This window comes from Mauremys mutica, unplaced genomic scaffold (assembly GCF_020497125.1).
Source record: "Mauremys mutica isolate MM-2020 ecotype Southern unplaced genomic scaffold, ASM2049712v1 000175F_np12_obj, whole genome shotgun sequence".
Classification (NCBI taxonomy): Eukaryota; Metazoa; Chordata; order Testudines; family Geoemydidae; genus Mauremys; species Mauremys mutica.
Window position 1 is genome coordinate 1,429 of NW_025422870.1, and position 27,761 is coordinate 29,189.

General features: G+C 41.4%; 1 protein-coding gene across 1 annotated transcript; it reads right to left on the minus strand.

Annotated features, from left to right (window-relative positions):
- Positions 1-357: 357 nt before the first annotated feature.
- On the minus strand, positions 358-25,280 carry LOC123356997 (neuronal acetylcholine receptor subunit beta-4-like; the record flags this gene model as incomplete). Its single annotated transcript, XM_045000259.1, has 4 exons — positions 24,954-25,280; positions 13,923-14,068; positions 607-651; positions 358-478 (listed from the first exon to the last, which is right to left on the minus strand). Coding segments are annotated over exons 1-4 (367 nt in total), but the record flags the coding sequence as incomplete, so codon positions are not given.
- Between the last annotated feature and the right edge of the window lie 2,481 nt (positions 25,281-27,761).

Consider the following 27,761-nt stretch of genomic DNA (forward strand, 5'->3'; position numbering starts at 1 on the left):
TGGGAGGATAACGGAGGAAAGACCACCCTTATAACCTTTAGCCCAAAATGGTTAGGGTAATCCACCCTGGATGTGGGCAGCACGAGACAACTGGGTTCTAGTTCCCCCTCTTCCTGATGAGAAGGGATTTGAAAACCAGGGATCTACCACTTTTTCCTTGGAGAGATTTTTTCACTGTGGAAGTATACAATATTATTCATTTAAATAATATTCTAAGCTTACTGTAAGCTTATTTTCCCTTGCAAAAGAAAAAGATTTGGGGTTTTTTTTTCCTTGGCTAAAATCAATAGGATTTTTGTTTCTTGTTTTAAAATTCTTTGCAACATTTTCTTGCTTCTCAGTATCCAAGATGCTTACTTATTGTAAAGCACAATGTCTGGCAGCCAGATGTGCTTAGGAAAGGGATTCTCAGCTTATTTATATAGCCTTTCATAGTCAGAGGGCTGCCAAGCCAAATAACGATAGGTTCAGTCCATTCCTAGAGAAAGAATTGTACAATTCGGTGATGTAAGTTATTTTTGTGTCAGTCAAGTCATACTGGACTAACAAGAATTAGGCAAATGTGTTGATACATGAGCACTAGCGATTCCGCAACGGGATGGTTACCTGGTTTAGCCAGACATTTGTGGTCATGATCTGTTCACGTTCATTCTAAAGAAGGGGAAAAAAACATTTATAAATCTATACTGTATAAAGTTAGTCCTATTATTAGGATTTTATTCATTAATCTTTCAGGAATACACTCAAACTCCTGGCTGCCTAAAAACCATTTGCATATAATGTAAAATCTTACCTTTTATAAACATTAGAAATCTTTCTGTGTCTACTGGTCTATCACTAAAATTGCACAATTCTGACTATATTAATAATCACATAAAATATGACATGGTACAGTATTTCATGCAATTCTGTTATTCATTATAACTATTAACTAAGATGGACTTGGGTATGTGCAGATTTAAGAAGCTGTTTTAAAACCCCAAGAACAAGTAATGGGTAGAGTAATAGTCTTCTGACAATCTTTTTCTATTAATCAGGCCAATGGAATTGTTATTTTGGATTATACCACTATTGGGGCTAGTACAGGTGGGGGCTCTCATCCACTCTGAACTGGATGACCTGCACCTAGGAGTATTAAAAGAATTGGCGAGGAGCTCTCTGAACGGACTACTGTTGATTTTTAACAAATCTTGGACTACTGAGAAAGTTCCAGAGGACTGGAGAAAAGCTAATGCTGTACCAATATTTGAAAAGGATAAATGGGATGACCTGGATGAGTGCAGGTCAGTTAGCCTGAAAATGATCCTAGGCAAAATCATAGAAAGGCGGATATAGAACTCAGTCAGTACAGAATTAATGGATGGTAGCAAAATTAATGTCAATCAACATGATTTTATGGGTAATAGGTCTTGTCAAGCAAACTTGACATAGATTTTTTTGATGAGATTACATGTTTGGTTGATAAAAATAATTGTTGACGTAATATACTTAAAATTCTGCAAGGCATTTGACTTAGTCCCACATGTCATTCTGATAAAAATAAATAGCGATCCTAGCAATATGCAGAATCAATGAGGCCCATATTAAATGGATTAAAAACTGGTTAACTGATAGATTGCCAAAACTAATTGTAAATAGGGAATTCTGATTCTGTGGGGATGTTTCTAGTGGGATTTCAGGGGGATCTGTTCTTGGCCCTACGATGATTTGGAAGAAAATATAAAGTCATTGCAGATAAAATTTACAGATGACATAAATGAGTGGAGTGGTAAATAAAATGAGGATAGATAAATTATAAAGAAAGATTTCTATCAAAGCAGAGATTCTGAAAGCCACACCAGCTTTGACATTACCATAGAAACAGAATGATCCCAGCAATAGAACTAAGGTTTATTCTCACTGCAGTTTTGTGTTGATTCAACAATGTAAATAATTCTACCACTGATCCAAGAGCAGCAGCAGACTTAATGACATGGATGATGAAAAACAATAAAGCTGAGAGAAGAACAAAGGAGTGTAAAGCAGAGTGACCTGTAACAGTTACTAATGTCTGAGTGAGGCTAGCAGAGAGAGGACACTGTCAAATAGCTGAGACCCCAAATATTGTTGTACATGAAAATGGCGAGATGTATTCAGATTCTAAATATATTTATTTTAAAAATCCATCACGCCATTGAAGAGATTCTATTTTCAAACTGTTGAAGGGGTATTCCAAACAATAAACAGTAGTAAAACTCCTCCCTCGACTATTCCAAGAGGCTTGATGTCTTGGGAGACTGGTAATGGGTAATAGACCCTTTCACTACTGGGTTACTGATTCACATCTAGACCAGGTAAATAATGACTGCAAGAAGCTGTTAACATCTGATGGTCACTCAGTGTTCTATCTAAAATTATTACATAAGAATGGCGATACTGAGTCAGACCAATAATCCACCTAGTCCAGTATCCTATCTCTCGACAATTGCCAGTGCCAAAATGCTTCAGAGGGAATGAAACAAAATAGAGCAATTTAGAGTAATCCATCCAGTCCCAGCTTCTGCCAGTTGGAAGTTTAGGAAACACCCAGAGCATGGGGTTTCATGATCATCTTGGCTAATAGTCATTGATGGACCAGTCTCCATTAATTTATGTAATTCTTTTTTAACCCAGTTATACTTGGCCTATGCAACATCCCATGGCAATGAGTTCCACAGGTTGAATGTGGGTTGTGTGAATTACTTCCTCTTGTTTGTTTAAACCGTCGTTTATTAATTTAATCAGGTGACCCCTAGTCTTTTTAATCTCTTGTATGGAAGTTGTTCCACACCCATAAATCATTTTTTGTTGCCATTCTCTGCGCCTTTTCCAATTCTAATGTATCTTTTTAAAGATGGGGTGACCAGAACTGCCACAAAATTATTCAAGGTGTGATATTTTCCTGTTTTATTATCTATCTCTTTCCTAATGGTTCCTAACATTGTTAGCTTTTTTGACTGCTGCTGCCTATTGAGTGAAAGTTTTCAGAGAAACTATCTACGATGACTCCAAGATCTCTTTCTTGAGTGGTAACAGCTAAATTAGACCCCATCATTTTGTATGTATGGTTGGGATTATTTTTTCCAATATGCATTACTTTGCATTTATCAACACAGAATTTCATCTGCCTTTTTTTGCCCAGTCAATTTAGTGAGATCCCTTTGCAGTCTGCTTTGGACTTAAACTGTCAAGTTAATTTTATATCGTCTGCAAATTTTGCCACGCACTGTTCACTCCCTTTTCCAGATCACTTATGAATATGTTGAACAGCACAGGTCCCAGTACAGATCCTTGTGGAACCCTGCTATTTACCTCTTTCCTTTGTGAAAACTGACCATTTATTCCTACCACTTTGTTTCCTATCTTTTTAACCAGTTATTGAGCCATGGAATGATCTTCCCTCTTATCCCATGACTGCCTTAGTTTGCTTAAAAACCTTTGGTGAGTGACCTTGTTGAAGGCTTTCTGAAAGTCAAAGTTACTCTATATAGATTGGATCACTCTTGTCTACATGCTTGTTGACTTCTCCAAAAAATTCTGATAGATTGGTGAGGCATAATTTCTATTTAGTAAAGCCATGTTGACTCTTCCCCAACATATCATGTTTATCTGTGCATATAATAATTTTTTTCTTTACTGTACTTTCAAACAATTTGCCTGGTACCGTAGTTAGGCTTACCAGCCTGTAATTGCCAGGATTCACCTCAGGAGCCTTTTTTAAAAATAGGCATTACATTAGCTATCTTCCAGTCATCTGGTGTGGAAGCTGATTTAAGTGATTAGTTTACATACCACAATAAGTAGTTCTGTGACTTCATATGTGAGTTCCTTCAGAAACTCTTGGGTGAACACCATCAGGTCCTAGCGACTTATTACTGTTTAATTTATCAGTTTGTTCCAAAATGTCTTGTATTGACACCTCAGTCTGGGACAGTTCCTCAGATTTGTCACCTAAAAATAATGGCTTGGGTGTGAGGATCTCCCCCACATCCTCTGCTGTGAAGTGGTAGATGGTCTCAGTCCAGTTCCTGGTGGACACATCACAAAAAGCCAACATAACTCACATGTTAAGAGTAACAAGAAGGGTTTCTTCAGGTATGTTAGCAACAAGAAGAAGGTCAAGGAAAGTGTGGGTCCCTTACTGAGGGAGGCAACCTAGTGACCGAGGATGTGGAAAAAGCTAATGTACTCAATGCTTTTTTGCCTCTGTCTTCATGAACAAGGTCAGCTCCCAGACTACTGCACAGGGCAGCACAGTATGGGGAGGAGATGACCAGCCCTCTGTGGTGAAAGAAGTCGTCCATGACTATTTAGAAAAGCCGGACGAGCACAAGTCCATGGGGCCGGATGCACTGCATCTGAGGGTGCTAAAGGAATTGGTGGATGTGATTGCAGAGCGATTGGCCATTATCTTATTCATAGATTCATAGATTCTAGGACTGGAAGGGACTTTGAGAGGTCATTGAGTCCAGTCCCCTGCCCTCATGGCAGGTCCAAATACTGTCTAGACCATCCCTGATAGACATTTATCTAACCTACTCTTAAATATCTCCAGAGATGGAGATTCCACAACCTCCCTAGGCAATTTATTCCAGTGTTTAACCACCCTGACAGTTAGGAACTTTTTCCTAATGTCCAACCTAAACCTCCCTTGCTGCAGTTTAAGCCCATTGCTTCTTGTTCTATCCTTAGGGGTTAAGATGAACAAGTTTTCTCCCTCCTCCTTATTGACACCCTTTTAGATACCTGAAAACTGCTATCCTGTCCCCTCTCAGTCTTCTCTTTTCCAAACTAAACAAACCCAATTCTTTCAGCCTTCCATCATAGGTCATGTTCTCTAGACCTTTAATCATTCTTGCTGCTCTTCTCTGGACCCTCTCCAATTTCTCCACATCTTTCTTGAAGTGCGGTGCCCAGAACTGGACACAATACTCCAGTTGAGGCCTAACCAGCGCAGAGTAGAGCAGAAGAATGACTTCTCGTGTCTTGCTCACAACACACCTATTAATGCATCCCAGAATCACGTTTGCTTTTTTGCAACAGCATCACACTGTTGACTCATATTTAGCTTGTGGTCCACTATAAGCCCTAGATCCCTTTCTGCCATACTCCTTCCTAGGACAGTCTCTTCCCATTCTGTATGTGTGAAACTGATTGTTCCTTCCTAAGTGGAGCACTTTGCATTTGTCTTTATTAAACTTCATCCTGTTTACCTCAGACCATTTCTCCAATTTGTCCAGATCATTTCGAATTATGACCCTATCCTCCAAAGCAGTTGCAATCCCTCCCAGTTTGGTATCGTCTGCAAACTTAATAAGAATACTTTCTATGCCAATATCTAAGTCATTGATGAAGATATTGAACAGAGCCGGTCCCATAACAGACCCCTGCAGAACCCCACTTGTTATACCTTTCCAGCAGGATTGGGAACCGTTTATAACTACTCTCTGAGTATCCGATGAAGTGGGCTGTAGCCCACAAAAGCTTATGCTCAAATAAATGTGTTAGTCTCTAAGGTGCCACAAGTACTCCTGTTCTTTTTTCTCTGAGTATGGTTATCTAGCCAGTTATGTACCCACCTTATAGTAGCCCCATCTAAGTTGTATTTGCCTAGTTTATTGATAAGAATATCATGTGAGACGGTATCAGATGTCTTACTAAAGTCTAGGTATACCACATCCACCACCTCTCCCTTATCCACAAGACTCGTTATCCTATCAAAGAAAGCTATCAGATAGGTTTGACATGATTTGTTCTTTATAAATCCATGCTGGCTATTCTCTATCACCTTTCCGCCTTGCAAGTGTTTGCAGATGATTTCCTTAACCACTTGCTCCATTATCTTCCTTGGCACGGAAGTTAAACTAATTGGTCTGTAGTTTCCTGGGTTGTTTTTATTTCCCTTTTTATAGCTGGGCACTATATTTGCCCTTTTCCAGTCTTCTGGAATCTCTCCTGTCTCCCATGATTTTCTAAAGATAATAGCTAGAGGCTCAGATACCGCCTCTATTAGCTCCTTGAGTATTCTAGGATGCATTTCATCAGGCCTTGGTGACTTGCAGGCATCTAACTTTTCTAAGTGATTTTTACCTGTTCCTTTTTTATTTTATCTTCTAAACCTACCCCTTTCCCATTAGCATTCACTGTGTTAGGCATTCCTTCAGACTTCTCTGTGAAGACCGAAACAAAGAAGTCATTAAGCATCTCTGCCATTTCCAAGTTTCCTGTTACTGTTTCTCCCTCCTCACTGAGCAGTGGGCCTACCCTGTCCTTGGTCTTCCTCTTGCTTCTAATGTATTGATAAAAAGTCATCTTGTTTCCCTTTATTACTGTGGCTAGTTTGAGCTCATTTTGTGCCTTTGCCTTTCTAATCTTTCCCCTGCATTCCTGTGTTGTTTGCCTATATTCATCCTTTGTAATTTGTCCTAGTTTCCATTTTTATACTCCTTTTTATTTTTTAGATAATGCAGGATCTCGCGGTTAAGCCAAGGTAGTCTTTTGCTACATTTTCTATCTTTCCTACCTAGCGGAAAAGCTTGCTTTTGGGCCCTTAATAGTGTCACTTTGAAAAACTTCCAACTCTCCTCAGTTGTTTTTCCCCTCAGTTTTGATTCCCATGGGACCTTACCTATCAGCTCTCCGAGCTTAGCAAAATCTACCTTCCTGAAGTCCATTGTCTCTATTTTGCTGTATTCCCTTCTACCCTTCCTTAGAATTGTGAATTCTATGATTTCATGATCACTTTCACCCAAGCTGCCTTCCACTTTCAAATTCTCAACAAGTTCCTCCCCATTTATTACAATCAAATCTAGAACAGCTCCCCCCCCCCGTAGCTTTTTCAACCTTCTGAAATAAAAAGTTGTCTGCAATGCAGTCCAAGAACTTATTGGATAGTCTGTGCCCCACTGTGTTATTTCCCCAACATATATCTGGATAGTTGAAGTCCCCCATCACCACGAAATCTTGGGCTTTGGATGATTTTGTTAGTTGTTTAAAAAAAGCCTCATCCACCTCTTCCACCTGGTTAGGTGGCCTGTAGTAGACTCCTAGCATGTCATCACCCTTGGTTTTTTTACCCCTTTTAGCCTAACCCAGAGACTCTCAACACCTCTGTCTCCTATGTCCATCTCCACCTCAGTCCAAGTGTGTACATTTTTAATACATAAGGCAACACCTCCTCCCTTTTTCCCCTGTCTATCCTTCCTGAGCAAGCTGTATCCATCCACACCAACATTCCAATCGTGTATTATCCCACCAAGTTTTGGTTATGCCAATAATGTCATAGTTGTATTTATTTATTAGCACTTCCAGTTCTTCCTGCTTATTGCCCATACTTCTCGCATCTAAGATACTGGTTTGATCTTGCCTCCCAGTTTTGCCCTGACCCTCCTTTCTCTCTGCCATTATAGCTCACGCTCCCTCCTATTTCTGACCCATCTTTGAAAACTCATGGCGATTGGGGGAGGTCCCAGATGACTGGAAAAAAGCTAATGTAGTGCCCATCTTTAAAAAAGAGAAGAAGAAGGATCCGGGGAACTACAGGCCAATCAGCCTCACCTCAGTCCCTGGAAAAATCATGGAGCAGGTCCTCAAGGAATCAATTCTGAAGCACTTAGAGGAGAGGAAAGTGATCAGAAACAGTCAGCATGGATTCACCAAGGGCAAGTCATGGCTGACTAATCTAATTGCCTTCTATGACAAGATAACTGGCTCTGTGGATGAGGGGAAAACAGTGGACCTGTTATTCCTTGTCTTTAACAAAGCTTTTGATACCGTCTCCCACAGTATTCTTGCCGGCAAGTTAAAGAAGTATGGGCTGGAGAAATGGAAGATAAGGTGGATAGAAAGCTGGCTAGATCATTGGGCTCAGCGGGTAGTGATCAATGGCTCCATGTCTAGTTGGCAGCCGGTATCAAGCGGAGTTCCCCAAGTGTCAGTCCTGGGGCCGGTTTTGTTCAATATCTTCATTAAGGATCTGGAGGATGGTGTGGATTGCACCCTCAGCAAGTTTGCAGATGACACTAAACTGGGAGGAGTGGTAGATACGCTGGAGGGTAGGGATAGGATACAAAGGGACCTAGACAAATTAGAGGATTGGGCCAAAGGAAATCTGATGAGGTTCAACAAGGACAAGTGCAGAATCCTGCACTTAGGATGGAAGAATCCCATGCACTGCTACAGACTAGGGACTGAGTGGTTAGGCAGCAGTTCTGCAGAAAATAGGGTGACCAGACAGCAAATGTGAAAAATTGGGACGAGGGTGGGAGGTAATAGGAGCCTATCTAAGAAAGACCCAAAAATCGGGACATCTGGTAACCTTAGCAGAAAAGGACCTAGGGGTTATAGTGGACGAGAAGCTGGATATGAGTCAACAGTGTGCCCTTGTTGCCAAGAAGGCTAACAGCATTTTGGGCTGTATAAGTAGGAGCATTGCCAGCAGATCAAGGGACGTGATCATTCCCCTCTATTCGGCATCGGTGAGGCCTCATCTGGAGTACTGTGTCCAGTTTTGGGCCCCACACTACAAGAAGGATGTGGAAAAACTGGAAAGAGTCCAGTGGAGGGCTACAAAAATGGTTGGGGGCTGGAGCACATGACTTATGAGGAGAGGCTGAGGGAACTGGTCTTATTTAGTCTGCAGAAGAGAAGAATGATGGGGGATTTGATAGCTGAAGAATGATGGGGGATTTGATAGCTGCTTTCAACTACCTGAAAGGGGGTTCCAAAGAGGATGGATCTAGACTGTTCTCAGTGGTACCAGATGACAGAACAAGGAGTAGTGGTCTCAAGTTGCAGTGGGGGAGGTTTAGGTTGGATATTAGGAAAAGCTTTTTCACTAGGAGGGTGGTGAAGCACTGGAATGGGTTACCTAGGGAGGTGGTGGAATCTCCTTCCTTAGAGGTTTTTAAGGTCAGGCTTGACAAAGCCCTGGCTGGGATGATTTAGTCGGGGATTGGTCCTGCTTTGAGCATGGGGTTGGACTAGATGACCTCCTGAGGTCCCTTCCAACCTGATATTCTATGATTCTAATGTGTACCCTAGTAGGAAGTCTCAACAAGATGTCAAAGACTGAATGGATATGGAGACCTATCTGGTTTCTTGTCTGTAGAGGTGATTACTCTAGCTGTGGGAAGAGGCTCATTAGTGGAAGCCTCCTCTGCTGCTTCTTATGCTCTACCCATTCTGTGGATAAACAGAAGTCTCCTCAATTCTGCACCTTTCCCCAGCATTAAATTCATGGGTACATACTCTCTAGAAATAGGTGAGTCGCTACCTGGCAACTAAATTGACCAAATCTCATTGACTCTGTTTTTCTTGTTAGTTGGCAGTAAACACAAAGGGGCCCTTTAAATTAAGTAGCTTGGCAGCCAGCATAAAAGCAATTTGGATGGAAGATAAGGACAAAAAGGTAATCGAGCTGTCCTTAGATGTTGCTGCAGACCTGCAGGGCAACAGCAGAAAGTGGAGCTGGAGTGGCTTTTCAGATAAGAGACACCAGAGAAAAGGGCCAAAAATACAAAGATAAACTAAATCAGTTAAGACTCAGTATTGTCCCTTAGCAATATTGCTAACTGCCTTTAAGTTCCCAGCGATTGTCCTGGGTTAGCCTGGTCTCACTAATCTCAATGTCATATTTATCTCTAGAAATTGAGTCTGTCTCTTCAAATTAACAATGTTAGGTAAATAGAATACTTATAAGTAATAGCTAGATTATTATTTGTTTTTATTTTCGTTCCTGGTCTTCTGTTTATTTTATTGTCTGTTCTGCTTGGGACTCAGTTGGATTCAATAAATCCATTCCTTCCTTCATTATTCGTCCGATGCCATACTAGTTGGTCAGTGAGACTCTTGATCTCTCATTTTACAGGAAGTTTTATCATAAAGATGCTCTGGATTAAATCATGTGAGGCCCTGTATGGGCCTGGATCCTGGAAATCCTTTCAGGATAGGAAGCAGGGTTGTAGGGTTGTTGTGTTACTGTGACAATGTGAGTGGAGGCTATGCATGAGCAATAGTACAGTAACACCTCTCTTAAAGTCGTCCCGCTTAACGTTGTTTTGTTGTTGTTGCTGATCAATTAGGGAGCATACTCTGGTGCTTGCAGAGTAGGGGAAGCTGCCCTGGAACCTAACCCCCTCTATTTACATTAATTCTTATGGGGAAATTGGATTCGCTTAACATCGTTTCACTTAAAGTCGCATTTTCCAGGAACATAACTACAACGTTAAGTGAGGAGTTACTGTACATTTCAGGCTCCCTGCACTCTGCTCCCCATAGGGTATGTCTACAGTGCAAATTAAGGTATAATTGTGGGGTAGGTAGGCATACCCAAACTAGATTTAATCTTGATAGCATGGGTAATGATGGCAGTGAAAACTTGATGGCATGGGCTAGCCACCTCAGTATATGCCTGCTGCTGACCCTGGGTATGTACTCAGGTTGTTAGCATATGCTGGGGTCCATGCCACTGTGTCTTCACTGCTATTGGTATGGGAGCTAGTTAAATTAGAGCTAGAGCAGGTATACTGTACAATTGCACTGTAATTTACTGAGTAGCTGTATCCTAAGACTGTGTCTACACTAGGAAAGGGTGTTTTTAACATATGTTAACTAATGTGTTAAGATCTTATGTAGACAATACAATTTAACTTGTGAAGTAGTCCAGGAAACTACAGCTTGCCTTCTCTTCCCTAAGATCTTAACATGTTATCTAAGGTGTTAAAAACTTCTTTTTCTAGTGTAGATATCGCCTAAGAGTTTGTCCGCACTAATGTTTTTTAATGTTAGGTAAATGATTGCCAATTCATTTGCATTAGATAACATGTTTGTATGGTCAGGTCTGGATACTTCACAAATACTTGTGGTTTACCTTATCCTGAGCTCTAGGAATAAATATCTGTGGAGTGTTCAAGGTAGCTAATTTTATCTGTCTGTGCATTGATACCATGCTCATCACCACAGTGTCTGATAAAAGGAAAACACACTGCTTTACTCCTACACAGAACCATAGTATGGCCTTATTGCATTTGCACCCGGCCGTTCAGATATACTGGGTGGAAGAGAGAACCAGATTGGTCATGAGACAATAGAGACACCAAAGTGATCGGGGGGCAGAGGGTAAGTTGTTCCAGAAGTTGTGAAAAGCCTTGTGTCTTTATACAAGCTGCAGAGGCAGTTGTTGAGAGTCTCTCCAATAGTACAGCAAGCTGTGTCAAGAAGGTGGAAGTCTGCATCTGGGCTAAATATCACCAAGTGTAGGCACTTTGGCAAATTTAGAGCAGATATCTTACTGCATGAAGGACAAGGAAGAGCCTTTGGATAGGATTCCTTCCACACTTAAGAGTTATATCATTAGCAATATAGTATGTATAAGCTTTCTGGGTCTGGAGTTCCCCTCCCTGTGAGCAGATGTGGGCATGTGTGTCTCTGGCACAGCTTGGATGACAGGGAGGGGGCAGTGGCTTTGCTGCACATATCTTCTCTCTGATCGAGCGTGTGGAAGGCTCCCTGGCATGGCTGGGCCTCCAAAGACGGGAGGGAAAGATTCTGGAGGACTTCTGCTAGGAAATCCCTGAAGATGGAGCTAATGCTCCTAAAAAGCACCATTTACTCTCTTAGGAAGCATCTGTCCCTATAGAAGAAGTGGTTGGAGTTGATCAAATGGCAATGCTGTGCCTAATCAATTCTTGCCACCATGTGGGAGGAAGGCTCTGGAGGAGCTGCCTAACCCAAATGATGGGCTGGGATCTATGCACTTACTGTTTACCCTATTGCTCCTGGGTTCTGTGGGGTTTGCAGACCATGCTCCCCCCTATTCTGTGAGTCTGCACCCTTTATTCTTTGTGGGAGGACCATGGGGACACTCTGGAAGGGAAATCTCTCAATATGTCCAGATGGAATCTCCTAGCAGAGGGGAACATTGGACCTATAATCCCTTTGTTTATATTACAATATCTGTTGGGTAAGGAATTCCGTATATTCAAGCATATCCATTCATGCAGCTTCCTGTCACTTCCATCGGTGTCTTTCCCCTTCCTCTCTTATATCAAAATTAGAAATATGTCACTTTCCAACTTCAGAGTACCTTATAATTAATCACTAGTTCATCAGGTCACTCCTATCCCCATTTTACAGCTCGGGAGACTGAGGCAGAATTCAAGACATCATCCCTATTTATGGGCCAGATGCTCTTCCCACTGCAGTCAATAACAAAACCTCCATTGCCTTTATTGGTACAGCATCCCGCCCTAGAACAGCTCTTAGGTATTGTGTACAAACCCCACCTGGGCAACAAGGGGTTAAGGTCCTACTTTGGACCTAGACAGCCCTACCCTGCCTCACCTGTAGGGTATGCTCCAACTGGAGGAACAATTAAAAGGCTGGGGATCAGCTAATTTGGGCAGACCAAGAAAGAGAGCAGACTCTTCAGCAGAGAGCACAAGGAAGGCAGAAATTTCTCCCTAAGGGTAGGTTTACACTTACCTTCCCCGTCGACGCGGTGAGTTCGACTTCACGGAGTTCGAACTATCGCGTCTGATCTAGACGCGATAGTTCGAACTCCGGAAGCGCCGCGGTCGACTCCGGTACTCCACCACTGCAAACGGCGGTGGTGGAGTCGACGGGGGAGCCGCGGAGTTCGACCCCGCCGCATCTGGACGGGTGAGTAGGTTGAACTAGGGTACTTCAAATTCAGCTACGTTATTCACGTAGCTGAATTTGCGTACCCTAGTTCGACCCCCCTTCTTAGTGTGGACCAGCCCTGTGATAGCTGCCCAAAGGTCCCTCCCTGAGGGAAGGGAGGACCTGCCACAGAGACAGCCTGAGAGGGAAGCATTTCACTTTCCCCCTCATATGAGCTCTGGACTTTGGTAATTCCCTTAGTTTTTTTGTTTGGCCTACCCCAGCAGGGAAAGCCCTTTGGACTGAGCTGGCCCAGGAGGGTGGGCCATACCATGGGAGAAGGCAGTTGCCACCCGAGGAAGAGAGATACCATGCTGCATGCCACCACCAGAAGGTGCTTTGTGGTGAACTGGCAGCCTTCATGCCGCCTTATCCCAGACGGTGACTTGGGACAGTCGTGGGGGGGAGACAGGAAGTGGCCCAGGGAGGGGAGCCTTAAGCAGCCTCCGCTGTCAGATCACTGATAGCCCTCAAAGGGCCTTAGGTCAGAGCCCAGTGGAGTGGGAGGGCCCAGGCTCCCCTACAAACAACCCCTCTGCAGGTCATGGGCCTTAGCCCTGACCACTAGGTGACACTACCTGACCAACCAACCCCTGAGTGAGGACCATCATAGGCACATATTTAATTTTAAGAATGTGCTTGAGCTCCATTTAAATTAATAGGACTAAAGCTCATGCAAAAGTTAAGCATATATCTAACTGCTGTCCTAAATAGGGATTGGGTAAGTCCTTTCCTAAGTGATTTGGTCTAGATCCCACAGAGATTCAGAGCTCTTGGACAGGAGTTCCTGGCCCTCACTTCTGTTCTCAGATCATACCACATTTTTTCACTGTACTCAGGAAAAGATAATTTATCATTATATACATTATGGAGGAGAGCCTCATCTGATGTAAATTGGTGTAGCTCTATTAAAGTTGATGAAACTATGCCAGATTGTGTCAGCTAAGGATCTGTCTCTGTATTTTTTCAGGATTTTATAGTTTGGGAGTAAATAGATCTCCTTTTGCTTGAATAAAGGTTATACTTACACATTCTGAATATTGCCTGATAGACAAATAGATAATAAAACATGTATCTGCCCATGTCACTTACGATTATATAAACCATATAACAACAGAGACATAGAGAGACAGTCATGCTAATACAATCTGTCACATACAGAGTGAGCTACCTCTTCTGTACAAATAGTAATGAACGAAAAGACACATCTTATTCAAACTTACCACACTGATTAGCTGTGCCAGGGAAACCTGCAGTTCTATAGATACCAACTGCGAGGAGTTGACAGCAGGGCGAATTAACTTATTATACCTGGCAGGGCTCAGTAGGTGGTTCATTAGCTTCTCCTCAGCATCTGACGCGTCGCTTCCTGTAAAACAGCACAGAACAAGATCCCAGAATGAAGAAGAGATTACATTATGAAGCGAGCATTGCAGCACAGAATCCTCATTCAAATGAAATAAGAAAAGCTCTGGATTTTTGAAAGACTCTAACTGAATGTGAAACAGAAAGATCTGGGTTTATTATGAAAGCCCTTTGGGACAAATTCTGCTCTACTGAAGTCAGCTTTGTTGGACAAGGCATAAATCAAGGGAGAATTTACTCCTTTGCTTTTCATGTTAAAACTGGAAACTGTTTCTTCATCAGTGCAGCACCAAACCAATAGGTACTCTCTGTGGCAGGGTGTGAAATAGAAATTGGAAGTCCTTTTTCATGTTTTAGGAAGACATTTTTGAAGACACAGAAGACAGATCTCCAATCCCATTTGTGACTTTAAAATCTTCCCTTTAACTGTCCTAGCAGATGAAGGAGGAATCCCAGGCACATGTATGGTAGGAAAAGAGTGTGCTATGTATAGGGAAGAGTCTGGGGATAAACTATAGAAAGGTTTTCAAATGATTAAAGAGCACTGTGTATTTCTGGTTCTAGACTATTTTGCTGAAGTATAGCAGAACCAAAAGCACTGTTCTAGACTTAGGCCTTCTGACACTTGGAAACAAAAACTGAGCTATGGAGTAGCCATAATATTAACACTTTAAAATTCTAGGTGACCAATTATTTAAGTGACTGTAAAATATAACATCCTAGGGATTCCAGATTATCCAGCAACCCAGAACGTTTTCTGTTAGTTGACATAGTCTATGGCACAACCCCAGAGATAATGAAATCTGTTATTAGGCTCTTGCTTATGTTCTCTAAGCTCCCAGTGTTGTCCTCTGCAAACTACTGTTGACAACATAATAGATTAAGAGGCAAATTCTGCTTTTAGTTACACAAGTGTAAATCTGGAGAAACTCCATTGACTTCAGTGGGATAACTCTGAGCAGAATTTGGGCCTAACAGATCAACACTGTTGCTGTTATAGACACCAGCAGCTTCCCATAGGGATACACATCCTATACTGGAAGCAGGCAATTTATATAAGGGCTAGATTATTTTCCTAGTTACAGTGGTAAATGTAGAGTAACTCTGTTGAACTGGTGTGACTCCACTGACTGACGTAAATGGAATTTATACTGGTGTGAATGAGGAGACATTCTGGTCCAGGGGATAGAAATATCAGTAATGTAAATATGTTCTCCCCTTCCAAATAAGCAAGTAACTCTATCCCCCAAAAATCTGGGGAGGGGGGAGATAATCTGACCCTGGGTAATATTTCTCCCACTTACACCCTCTTCACCCACATTCCCAATATTTCTAAAAACATAGGCATTGCAAAGCAGTTATATGCAGTAAAAACCATTAAGCATTACAAATATTTCACATTTATAATACATTAGGGTAGCATGTTCAATACACTGTAGCATGTCAGTAAGACCCAAAGAGGACCAGACATCAGAAAGCTTGTATCCAATAATCTTCTAAGTGGTTGAGTTGCTTATATCTGAAGAGTTGCTTAATTTGACCTAGAATTGGGCTAAAATCTCTTAAGAACAGGCTCTCTCTTGAGAATCCTGGTACTTTTGGATTATACCAAGGTTAGAAATGCTACAAGAAGAGCCTTTCAGCATTTCTGCTTCTGATTTAAATGAGGAAAATGTAGGCTATAGTCAACCAAACACTTTCACATCTAAGGCCTGGTCTACACTATGCGTTTAAACCGATTTTAGGAGTGTTAAACCGATTTAACGCCGCCCCTGTCCACACTAAGAGGCCCATTATATCAATATAAAGGGCTCTTTAAACCGGTTTCTGTACTCCTCCCCAACGAGAGAAGTAGCGCTAATATCGGTATTACCATATCGGATTAGGGTTAGTGTGGCCGCAAATCGACGGGATACCTCCGGGCGGTATCCCACAGTGCACCACTGTGACCGCTCTGGACAGCAATCTGAACTCGGATGCAGTGGCCAGGTAGACAGGAAAAGACCAGCGAACTTTTGAATATCATTTCCTGTTTGCCCAGCGTGGAGCTCCAATCAGCACGGGTGGCGATGCAGTCCCAAATCCAAAAAGAGCTCCAGCATGGACCGTACGGATGTGATCGCTGTATGGGCAGACAAATCTGTTCTATCAGAGCTCCGTTACAGAAGACGAAATTCCAAAGCATTTTTAAAAAATCTCCAGACAGAGGCCACAGCAGGGACTCAGCACACTGCTGCGTGACAAGCGTAACGGAAAGCCAAAGAATCAAATGGATGCTCATGGAGGGAGGGAGGGGGGACTGAGGACTCAAACTATCCCACAGTTCCTGCAGTCTCCGAAAAGCATTTGCATTCTTGGCTGAGCTCCCAATGCCTGTAGGGTCAAACACATTGTCCGGGGTGGTTCAGGGCATAGCTCGTCAATTTACCCCCCAGCCCCACCCCCAGAAGGAAAAGGGAAAAAAATCATCTCTTGACTCTTTTAAATGTCACCCTATGTGTACTGAATGCTGCTGGTAGACGCGATGCTGCGGCACTGAACTGTAGCATCCTCGCCCCCCCTCCTCGGTGGCTGATGGTACAATATGACTGATATCCATCGTCATCATCAGCCTTGTGGCAGATGGTGCAGTACAGAAGGACTGGTATCCATCCTCATCATCAGCCCATGAGTGCTACTACTTCCCAGTAGATGGTACAGAATGGCTGGTAACCGTCTTCATCATAGCAACAAGGGGCTGAGCTCCATCAGCCCCCACCCTTCATGTGTAAAGAAAAGATTCTGTTCTGCCTGGACTATCATAGCAGCGGGATGCTGGGCTCCTCTCCCCCACACTGCTTAATGTCCTGTCTGGACTATCATAGCAGCTGGAGGCTGCCTTCCCCTCATTTTATATCACTAACAAGTCGCTGTTTCTTATTCCTGCATTCTTTATTACTTCATCACACAAATGGGGGGACACTGCAACGGTAGCCCAGGAAGGCTGGGGGAGGAGGGAAGCAACAGGTGGGGTTGTTGCAGGGGCAACCCCTGTGAATGGCATGCAGCTCATCATTTCTACGGGATCTGACATGGAGCAGCTGTGCTTTCTGGTTCTCTGATACACTGGTTCTCTAGTACACTTGCCTCATACTCTAGGCAGGACTGATTCTATTTTTAGATACCATAAAGGAGGGATTGACTCGTGGAGTCATTCCCATTTTTGTCTTTTGCGCCCCTGGCTGACCTCAGCCAGGGGCACCCATGATAGCAGCAGAGAGTACAGTATAGAAGGACTGGTAACCATCATCTCATTGTCAATTTACAATGGAAGCAGATGGTACAGAACGGTTGATAACCGTCTCTGCTATCATGCAGAAGCAAATGAATGCTGCTGTGTAGCGCTGCTGAATCGCCTCTGTCAGCGGCATCTAATACACATACAGTGACAGTGACAAAAGGCAAAACAGGCTCCATGGTTGCCATGCTATGGCATCTGCCAGGGCAATCCAGGGAAAAAGGGCGCGAAATGATTGTCTGCCGTTGCTTTCCCAGAGGAAGGAGTGACTGACGACATATACCCAGAACCACCCGCGACAATGATTTTTGCCCCATCAGGCACTGGGATCTCAACCCAGAATTCCAAGGGGCGGAGGAGACTGTGGGAACTATGGGATAGCTACGGAATAGCTACCCACAGTGCAACGCTCCAGAAATCGATGCTAGCCTCGGACCGTGGACGCACACCACCGAATTAATGTGCTTAGTGTGGCCGCGTGCACTCGATTTTATATAATCTGTTTTACTAAACCGGTTTATGTAAAATTGGAATAATCCCATAGTGTAGACGTACCCCTAAGAGTAGGATCTATTAAAGCTTTCAGGAGAGGTTGAGGGAATTAGCGTTGCTCATTCCCTTAAGAACCATCATCTAGCAAGGCATTGATAGCGTAGCAAATTTACACAATGCATGACAGAAATGTACACTATCTCTTTCTCTGCAAATATGTCCATGGTGCACACTCACTAGCTTAACCTCACACCTTTAATTAGTTTACTGATGTTTCCATGGGAGAAGATGAGATATAGAACAATCAGTGATCAGTGCCTGTGTTTGAAAAGATGAAGCTAAGCAAAATGCCAAGTATTTGCTTTGCATATTTTCCACTGTGAAAAGAGAGAGATTTGTGAAATTTTACAAAAGCAAAAACTGCAGAAATGTCAACATCATATGCTCACAACATTCTTTTTGCCAGTTAAAAAAAAATTATTCAGATCCAACCTGATTGGCATTGACCCAAAGAGGAAAAATCTCTGGTAAGCCATGAGTCTTCTAGGGCAGTGTTCTTTCCATGCCTCAGATCCTACTTTGCCAGTCTGGTGGGTCACCAAGACCCAGATGGGGTTGGTAGAGTGGTGTATGATGCCAGCGGACTGCCTAAGATGACATTGCAGTCTCAAGCATTGGAATTCCCAACAGTCAATGGTATTGACAGCAACAAGGTGTTTCATACAGGCACTATAATTTTCACTCTCTAAAAATTCAGTGAAAAGTTGGTGTCTTCATCAAGTAGGATTTTTTTTCCACAGAGCCCTAAGAAAAAGAAATTATACCTCCTTTGGTGATCTGTGTAGCCTCTGGTGATTTAAAGGTGTAATAGTGATAAAAAGACAAGATGCCAAATTATCTTCACATTTATGTTGTTGCTACCACATTGAAGATGTACCATTGTAAGTGAGAGGACAGTTTGGGACATGTGGGTACGTAAGTTAGGGCTCACATATAGGTCATGGATTTGACATGGTAGTCACTACAATCGGGTGATGGGGTGTTCAAGAGCCAACTTGAGTATCCACCTGCAGCGTGTTAACAATGTGGACAATTTATTAATCTTTATATTGGGCTCACAGTATGCCTGAACTAGGAATGCCATATAAGAACACTTTTGAACATGTCCATTTGGTTAGGAGAACCAGCTTAGACCTGAATTCGAGGCAGATGCAATATACTGCATAGGATCTTCAAGATCATTGAAAAAAAGTGGAGATTTCCCCTACCCTTTAGAAACAGCTCTGCTTGTCATTTAACATCTTGCTTACTTTATGAACTAGAAGTGCCACTTTGAGATGATGTCTGTTGCAATGACCACTCAGTGTGTGTTCTGTAGCTCTCCAGCTCTGAAAATACTGTCATAACAAGAGACAACCATGTGATCAGTTACCAAAAGTGATCAAAATAATTCAGACTGAATTGCTCAGGTCAAGAACTTCCAGACAAGTAGCAGCCAGGTGGGAAAAGATTTTTATTTACTGTTGAGTTATTACTTTGTATGTCATGGTATCCATTTCTACAAAAATGTATATGATAAGAGTAACAGTCATTCAAAATGTTTCACAAGACCTTATTATCTAATGCAGATGGTAAAAAGCCGAGTTAGCAGTTCATTCCTGTGTCTGTCTCTTTAGACGCAGTCACAGCAGCAACAGTAACAAATGTAAGCCCTATACTATTTCACCAAAATGGAAAACTGAAAACATACATCAAAATCAGTAGCATGCTGCCCTTTCATCCATTACTCCAGTGCATGCTGGGACAGCTTCAAATGGGTAGGGAAAGAGTGTGATTTGTTCTCATCCAGAAGAGCCTTGATGTTCCACTGCTGTTCTTAAGGAACTCACATTATAACATGCAATAGTAAAGCCGTTTTTCTTGTTCATTACTGTTAATGAACTATTACATATAACATCACCTCTTTGGCAACAAACCACAATTCTCTCCTTTCTTCTTGTGGAAGTGATGGGCCGGTACCACTGGTGTTTCTCTTCCCTAGGGCTGAGTTACATATTCTGGCAATTGACTGCTCTCTGGGTAGACACAGAATAATAAAGTTAATGAAGAAGATGATGATCATACCTAGCCTTTCTACAGCACGTTTCAGTTGAGTGAAACTCCCATTGATTTCAGTGAGAATTACACTGAAATGACACACTCAAGGTCAAAGAGAGTCAGTAACAGAACAAAAGCCAACATACTATCTGGAATTAGGCGCAGGATCCTTGACACTCCTCCCACCTACTCTTCCCCTGTCAACTCTAACCCCTAGCTCATGCTCCAGCTTGGGAATGGTACAGAAAAGTATCATTTTCTTCTTTTGAATGTCAAAAAGTTTGTTCAGTTTGCCTCCTTTTCTCATTATTAATAGCTGCCTGTTCCTAACTGCTGATAGTCACAAAGCCCTGCAGTGAAAAATTCCACCAGGTTTATTGTACTGTGATTAATTTCACAGCAGGGATGCTTTCAGGGTAATTTTTCTGTTATGCAAATGTTGTGTTTGGTGTTTTTTCTAATATGTTATGGACATAAAAGGCCAGATTCTGCCCTTCAGTAAGGCCCCTGAGCTTCTCTGACACTACAACAGAGCTGTAAAGCTGCACTAAACTGGCAGCTGAAATTTCTCTGAAATAGCTGCCTTTGCATCAGCCCCCTCAGACTGCCAGCTGGTGTAGGGGGTGGGCTCAGAATATGTGGCTAGAGTGCCGATCCTCAGCCAGTGTAATTGAGACTGCTCTAAGCTACACGAGGGCCAGACTGGTCCCTAGCTGCCCCAGCAATTGGTAAGCACATGAGTGGCTTTAAGCCACCTTGCTCCCTCTCCTCATCCTCTGCTCTGGAGCTGCTGAGGATCTAACCCAAAGAATTGCCACTCAGTGAGGTTTTGTAATGAGACAGAAAACCAAGGGGGTTACTACAAGTTCAGAAAGGGAAGTTCTTTCAGTGGCACCATTCAGCTTTTTCCATCCCAAGACTCATTTGAGAGTCACAAAGCACTTAGCTAGCTTTTCTTTTTCTATATTCTATGAAGTTGGTGAAATTCAGTTCAAATACATCAGTGGGATTTAAGTGCATATTTAAACTAAGCATGAATTTGAGTTTTTTGCTGAATCAGCATCTCACCTGACCTACAGGCACCCTTGCTGCCTCTGTCCAGGGCCTCTCTTGAGCAAAGGCTATCAGTTGTGTGGTGGATACATGGTAGGAGAAGACTGCCATATTTATTTTGAACAGTCATGGCTTGAACCCAGGGCTCTATTCTTGAAATACACTAACCTACCGATGTTAACATGTGTATTAGCATCAGCCATAAAGACTGTGGGCTTTTGGTCCATCAGAAGCAGCAGGGCAGCATGGATAGATTATAGTGAGGCTGTTCTATTTCCTATGAATCCAAGCAACTCTAATATGTTACAGTGGAGGCTGTCTCTTTGTGCCAGATGACCTTCTCCCATTGATGTCAGTGGTGCAGGATTGCACCAGAATACTGTACAAAGTGGATGTTTTATGTTGCAACTTTTGTTATTTCCTCGTAGGCTCCAGAAAGAGAATTGTAATGTCCACATTTGAAATCACTATTCAGATATAACACCCCTGATCACTCCCTTCTCACAAGCCTTTCTGTGAGCATGGATTTTAGACAATCTTCAGTTAGAATATCTTGAAACCTGTGTTTTTTCTCCCATAATGGTTCTTATGAGATGAACCACCAGAAAAAATAAGATAACTGTAGCTCTGCACATCAGAACAGAGTCCACAAAAATGTTCCAAACTATTTGAAAAGTTTTTCAGACCAATGCTTGTGAGTGGCTGTTTTTGTTCTGTTTTCGGTCAAAAACCAGAGTACCATATGAGATTTTAATACCATATTCATACTAGCTGTGGCATTTCTAAATCCAAATCTGTCTCATCAAAGGCCTAACAAGATAGAATTGTGCTGATCCATGCTGAACTCTGGGCTTGCTTTCTTTTCTTTTCTATTATATCTTCTCACTAACATAGAGTAAAAATATCTATATAGTGAAGAAAGTGAGAAATACTACAGACCCAGAGTGATTAATTTTAATTGTGTGTTTATTAGAGGTGATGTCTTGTGGTTGAAAAGAGTATTTCTGTTTAAACACAAAGAGAATATATTAAAATCAGTGAGGTAATTTCAATGTATAAATAGTCTCAGCAACAAACCCAGTGCTCTAGCTTCTTTGCATAAGAAAGCCAGATAGAAATGGAGTGCAGTTTGGTATGAATTAAATGGAGCTGAGTGACCTCTGCTAACAAATTTCAGTGCTTATATCTTTGTTAATTCACGATATTAGTGTTTACAGCCATCTGAGATTATTCTAGCAAATGAGTTTACTCCCTGCAATATCTGTTCAAATGGCCAATGGTAAATGAATACTGCAGAATATTTTCAAAAGGTGAATTTTGAATTTGTGTTCATGAGTATTCTCCATTGGAAATCTGATTCTAAAAACCTCATCTGCTTCCAAGTGGGAAACCAAAACGTCCCATGGGTCTTGAGTCCAACCAGAACAGCTCATATTTGGAATATCAAATATTTGCAATGAATTGTTCACAAATAAGTTACAGGCTAAGAATTATTTTGAGAAATTCTTACGCAAATATTTTCAAATAATGAGTACATTTAAGAAACTATCAGCTGTTCCTGGGCAAGTCACAAGCAAGGTAACGAGAAGGAACTTTATGAATAAATTATTCTTCTGAATTATCCGTTCACGTCTAGCTTTAAATGACAATTCATCATCATTCAGATGCACAGATAGGATGCCACTAGATGTCACCAGTGCATTGACTTAAAGATTCCAGGATCAAACTATGTCTGCAAATAGTGTCTAAAAATTATTTTTGTTGCTGAGCTGTTTTTATAATCTACTTTCTGTTTGCCAAACTACATATTAATTAGATGGTGCCTAATGAAAACAAAGTAGCTAAGTGGACAAGGTCCTATATATTTCACAATGTCAGTGGCAATGTATTTCAAAGCTAGTTTTTTTTAAGTGCTTCTTTACTTGACAAAATGTTTTCCAAATGGCAGTAACCAACAAAAATGTTGCATTTGAGTAGACAGATGCTTTTGGAGAAATGATTGTAACAAGAATAATCAAGCAGCTCTAATTAGGAGATGGACATATTTTTTTCACATACTGAAAACAGAAATGGGAAAAACAACTAGGGCCAGATCCGCAGCTGGTGTAAATTGACATAACAGCAGTGGACATGCTATGGTACAATGAAAGAAAACCCAAACTGGTATGTAATTTACAGTATACCTTTCAGCTGCAACGTTGTTTCCCACAGCTCATTTACTACGACAAATTCCTTCCATGATATTTTGCATTTCATACTAAAAGAAACAAAATCATACGTTTTATTAAAGCATCAGTGTAAAGTTTCTCTTTTACACAATCGAGTAATTAATTAATAATGCAAAATTAGATTGAAATAGCTACTCACCACCTTCAACAGCTGGTCACTTTGAGAACATGACAACAAACGTGTTGGATCGATTTCCACAGAATGAAGTAAGGAGTAAAGTTGGCAGCTACAGCTGAGTGCCCTTTGAACACCTTCTAAACTGCAAAACTAAACATAAATCACATTTCCTTTGTTTTCCTGACTTTTAAGACCTTTTAACAAATGTTGAGTCATGTTTAGAAATGGCATGTTGTTCCATGTGTAGAGTAACTTCTTTTGTTTTTCTTTCCTTCCCCCTGCAAAATGACTAAATGGACCATGGTAACTTGCCAGATTCTCTCCTACTGTCAGGGACGAGAAATAATAATGTTCCATTGTCTCCTCGTACATTATTTACTGATATTGTTATTACTTCTCAAAATACTCTATGTAAAATTATTTATTTATGTAAAATCCATTGCCGTTGCAATATGCTGCATTATAGTGTGGTATAGTATTAATGCTGGTTGTTCCAATACAGAGTAGCATCTACTGGAGCCTCGTTTTAAAGTTTGTTTTAATTTCCAATAAAAAATTAATGCAATGCAATAGCAAATATTTACAGGGATCAAAGCTTGTCTTAATTTCTTTTTTTGTTAAATCTAAACTAGGCCTCACTCTTCAAATATTATGTATCAGAGGGGTAGCCGTGTTAGTCTGGTTCTGTAAAAGCAGCAAAGAATCCTGTGGCACCTTATAGACTAACAGACGTTTTGCAGCATGAGCTTTCGTGGGTGAATACCCACTTCTTCGGATGCAAGTCTTGCATCCGAAGAAGTGGGTATTCACCCACGAAAGCTCATGCTGCAAAACGTCTGTTAGTCTATAAGGTGCCACAGGATTCTTTGCTTCAAATATTATGTTTCAAAACAGTTTTTTTTAAAAACTACATTTTATGAATAAAGTAAGAAAATGCTGGGTGCAGAAATAACAATGATCATAAGGGAAGGTTAGTCATTTGGGAAGCAGACTTTCATATCTACCATCACCACTAAACTAATGCTCTTGCCTGATTTTTGTGTATGGCTGTGTGCTGGTTAATTTCTGTACATAAAAATACTGGTAGGCTATACTAAATGTTCTTAGTATAAGATTGACTGCGTTAACATATATTTACATAAACTTAATTGAAACAATATTTAAATACTGTTAATCAAGTACTTAGGTAACAAGAACTTTGGAAAAAAAACAAATCAGAAAGCATAAGGAAATATTTGCCTTGTAATTGTAGAATCAGGTGTGGGATACATTATTTTAAGCCACGCTTCTCTCCTTACTATTCAGTCACTCTAAACACATCCCCATCACTATCACAGATGATCCAGACAGCGTCTATAGCAATATTCTTCCGTGATCATAGTTTCTTACTGACTTTGGCTTTTATTGAGTTATGTTAAATCCAGGTTACCATTGCTATATCCTGGTTTCATTAATACCACACAAGATAAAAACAACACTAAAATAACAGATTTAATGCATCTTTCTACAGACTGTAAACTATCCCCCTGGAAGTTAGAGGCATTTTGAAATCAATAACCCCATTGCTCCCTCCTCCTCCCTGAATGCCACAATTGTTCTACAAACTCTCCAAAAAGACACTCACCGTTAAAAGAAAAAGAAACCACTACAAAGAGAAAGAACCTGTGTGTATTCCTCATGGCAATAATAAGAGGATGTGAATTACTGTTCTTCAGTCGAGACTGCTGAGGATAGGCGCAGCTGTCCGTGTTGCACAGGCATGAGAGAGAAAAGCAAACCTGAGCCTGGGAGATATTAAATTGCTGGAAAGAGAGAGACAGTAGGACCCAGCAGATCTCTCATCTGCAAAGTGGAGTTTTCATGAGCATGGGGATCCCTCCCCCTTTGCAATTGTTTAAAGAACCAGAGCAAGAGTAAAAGCATGTGAAAAGAAGAAACAGAATGTGCTAATATGAAATAAGCAAGAGGGGATTATAACGGCCAGTAAATAAACAAGGTCTGTAATATATAATATCAAGAATTATGCATTTGTCTAACATTTAAATGGCTTTCTCATTAGTGGATGCATTGGAGCTGGCAGGGATGGCTGGCTCAGAAAGAGCTAGAGATAACTGTGTTCCAGAAGCCCAGCTAATGAAACTCACATAAGTGAATTATGGCCCAAATATTAGGATCACTTTTTGCATTAGTGGAAAGGGTGGTGGTGAATGACCAACTTTTCCACTATTTCCTCTCCAAAACCCAGACTGTATGTGGTCTGTTTTCAGCTAGATCTCTGAAAGCCCAAGGAAGTTGCAGCAGGAGTATGGTGAATTCATTGTGATTAACATTAATAGGATTTTAAAAGGGAGGTTAAATCAGCCCAGTGAGAAATAATAGTACCAATAACAAAGACACTGTTGAGAGGTAGTAGGGGAAGTTGGAGAACTCTGTGCCTGTCATTGTTACTGTTTGGAGAGTTCACATCCGATATCAGTATATGAAGGGTAGAAAATGTTATGTATTGTGGGATATACAATGAAGAGTCATGAATCAGGGAGCGGGGGAAGGAGAGCTCACCTACCCTTTAAGGACAGAGAGAATGAATGATAGATTATTACTCTCTAATTACTGCCCAGAAGGCCAAGTGTATTGCCCAATCATTGTGCCTCTTAATCTATTTTAATTGCTGAACTTCTTACATGTATAGAAGGTAACTTTGTGCACGATCTGATTTTTACTCTCTTCTTTATTGATATCTTAAAGTTTGTATAAGGAGCTTTGAGGATAAAAAACTCTATGTCTGTACCAAGAATTACTGTTGTGTTAATGTCCATATCCTCCAAAAGTAGTCACTTGTAATGCGTTTCCTCTTATCTAGATCCTCGCCTATGCCTCGGTAATCTCTTGTTATTTATATTACGGGAATGTCAAGAGGCCAAATCAGGGATCACATTACGCTATGTGGTGTGCACTGTAATAGTTGTTATATCACTCTCATTACTTTCTCCCTCCTTTTTATTCCCTGTATGTTGTATCTAAGTTTAACTGATTTGAGCAGGAGTTAGTAAATGAGGTTTGTGCTTCAAAAACACTGTAGGAATTTTAGAGACGGCGACTGAGAAGAGAGAGACAGGATGGAGGAGCTGTGAATTTATCTCTGTCTGAGTGGATAAAAAAGCCACTGCAAGCCAAGTGATTGCATTTTAATCCTACTTATTGCAATCAAAATATAACACTGTCCTTGCCCCTTTCCTGCAGCCTCCAATTAAGCTCTTCCTTACAGTTCTAGATGTTATTTCCACCAGAAGACCAGCCCTTTGTGCAAGTTGTAACCCATACCATGCGTCCCAAATGGATTTCTCATACCGTACCTCTCCACTTCACACTACCTATCAAAACATGCATTCAGACTGGTATATTTTATTGTTCCGTGTGTCAAAGGCTGTGTTAGAGGCCCGTGAATCATATGACCACAGAGGTTCCTACATCTCTGATCTTATCTGGCAATCATGGCTTTAGTAATATTTAGGAAACTGTGCTCAGGACAGCTCTCAGCCTTGCCATTCTCTTCAGCTTTTGAGGTTGTAGTGGAGCAAAGTGTCACTCTGCTGGGAGAAAAACGCAAATGTTTGTTTTATTTTTATCCTCTCTGCTTCTGGCCCTCTTCTCCCTAAAGGAAAGACCTCCATCTGCCAACTGAATATAGCTCTGGGATTTGGCAGTCGTATTAGTAATGGATTTATGGAGCCTGGAGTCATCTTGCACCATCTCTGCACCTATATCCTTCCTGCAGACAGTTCACGCAGAATATTATATTACTTCATTGGTTTATGTGGTACCACAGAACGGGCAATCTGTGCTGAACAATTAACAGGCCCATGTTGTGAAGAGCTTACAGTCTAAAGCCATGAGAAGGCAGAGGATATATCAGAACAAACAAAGAGTAGATATGGCCATGCTAGCTGGAATACTTCAGAGTGAGTGGGCCAGAATAGGGTGAATGTGAGTGGTCCAGAGTAGCCGAAGGATTCCTAATCTCTCACTGACTGTGTTACTGCTCCATAGCCGGCGGAGCTGGAATCAGATAAGGAAAGCAGAGAAGAGGCAGACAGATTCTCTTCTGTTTTGTTTTGTTCCTTACTTTGCCATTAACATCTTGTGTGACCCTGAGGACAAGTCATTTAAACTCTCTGTGCATCATTTTAGCCATATGTACATTGATTCTCCACCAGGATGTTGTGGGGCTTTAGTAGTGTGTATTGAGCCTTGAGATCCTGAGATGAAAGGTCTTTCTACCAGACATTTTAGTATCTAGTATTGTGGAGTCACATACTAATGTTCTGCACACGCAGTGAAGATGTGAGGGAACAAATCTATCCATTTAATTGACCTAACTCCAGAGATCGGACCTGCATTCTTTCCACCCCCAAAACTTCTTTTGATTTCAGTG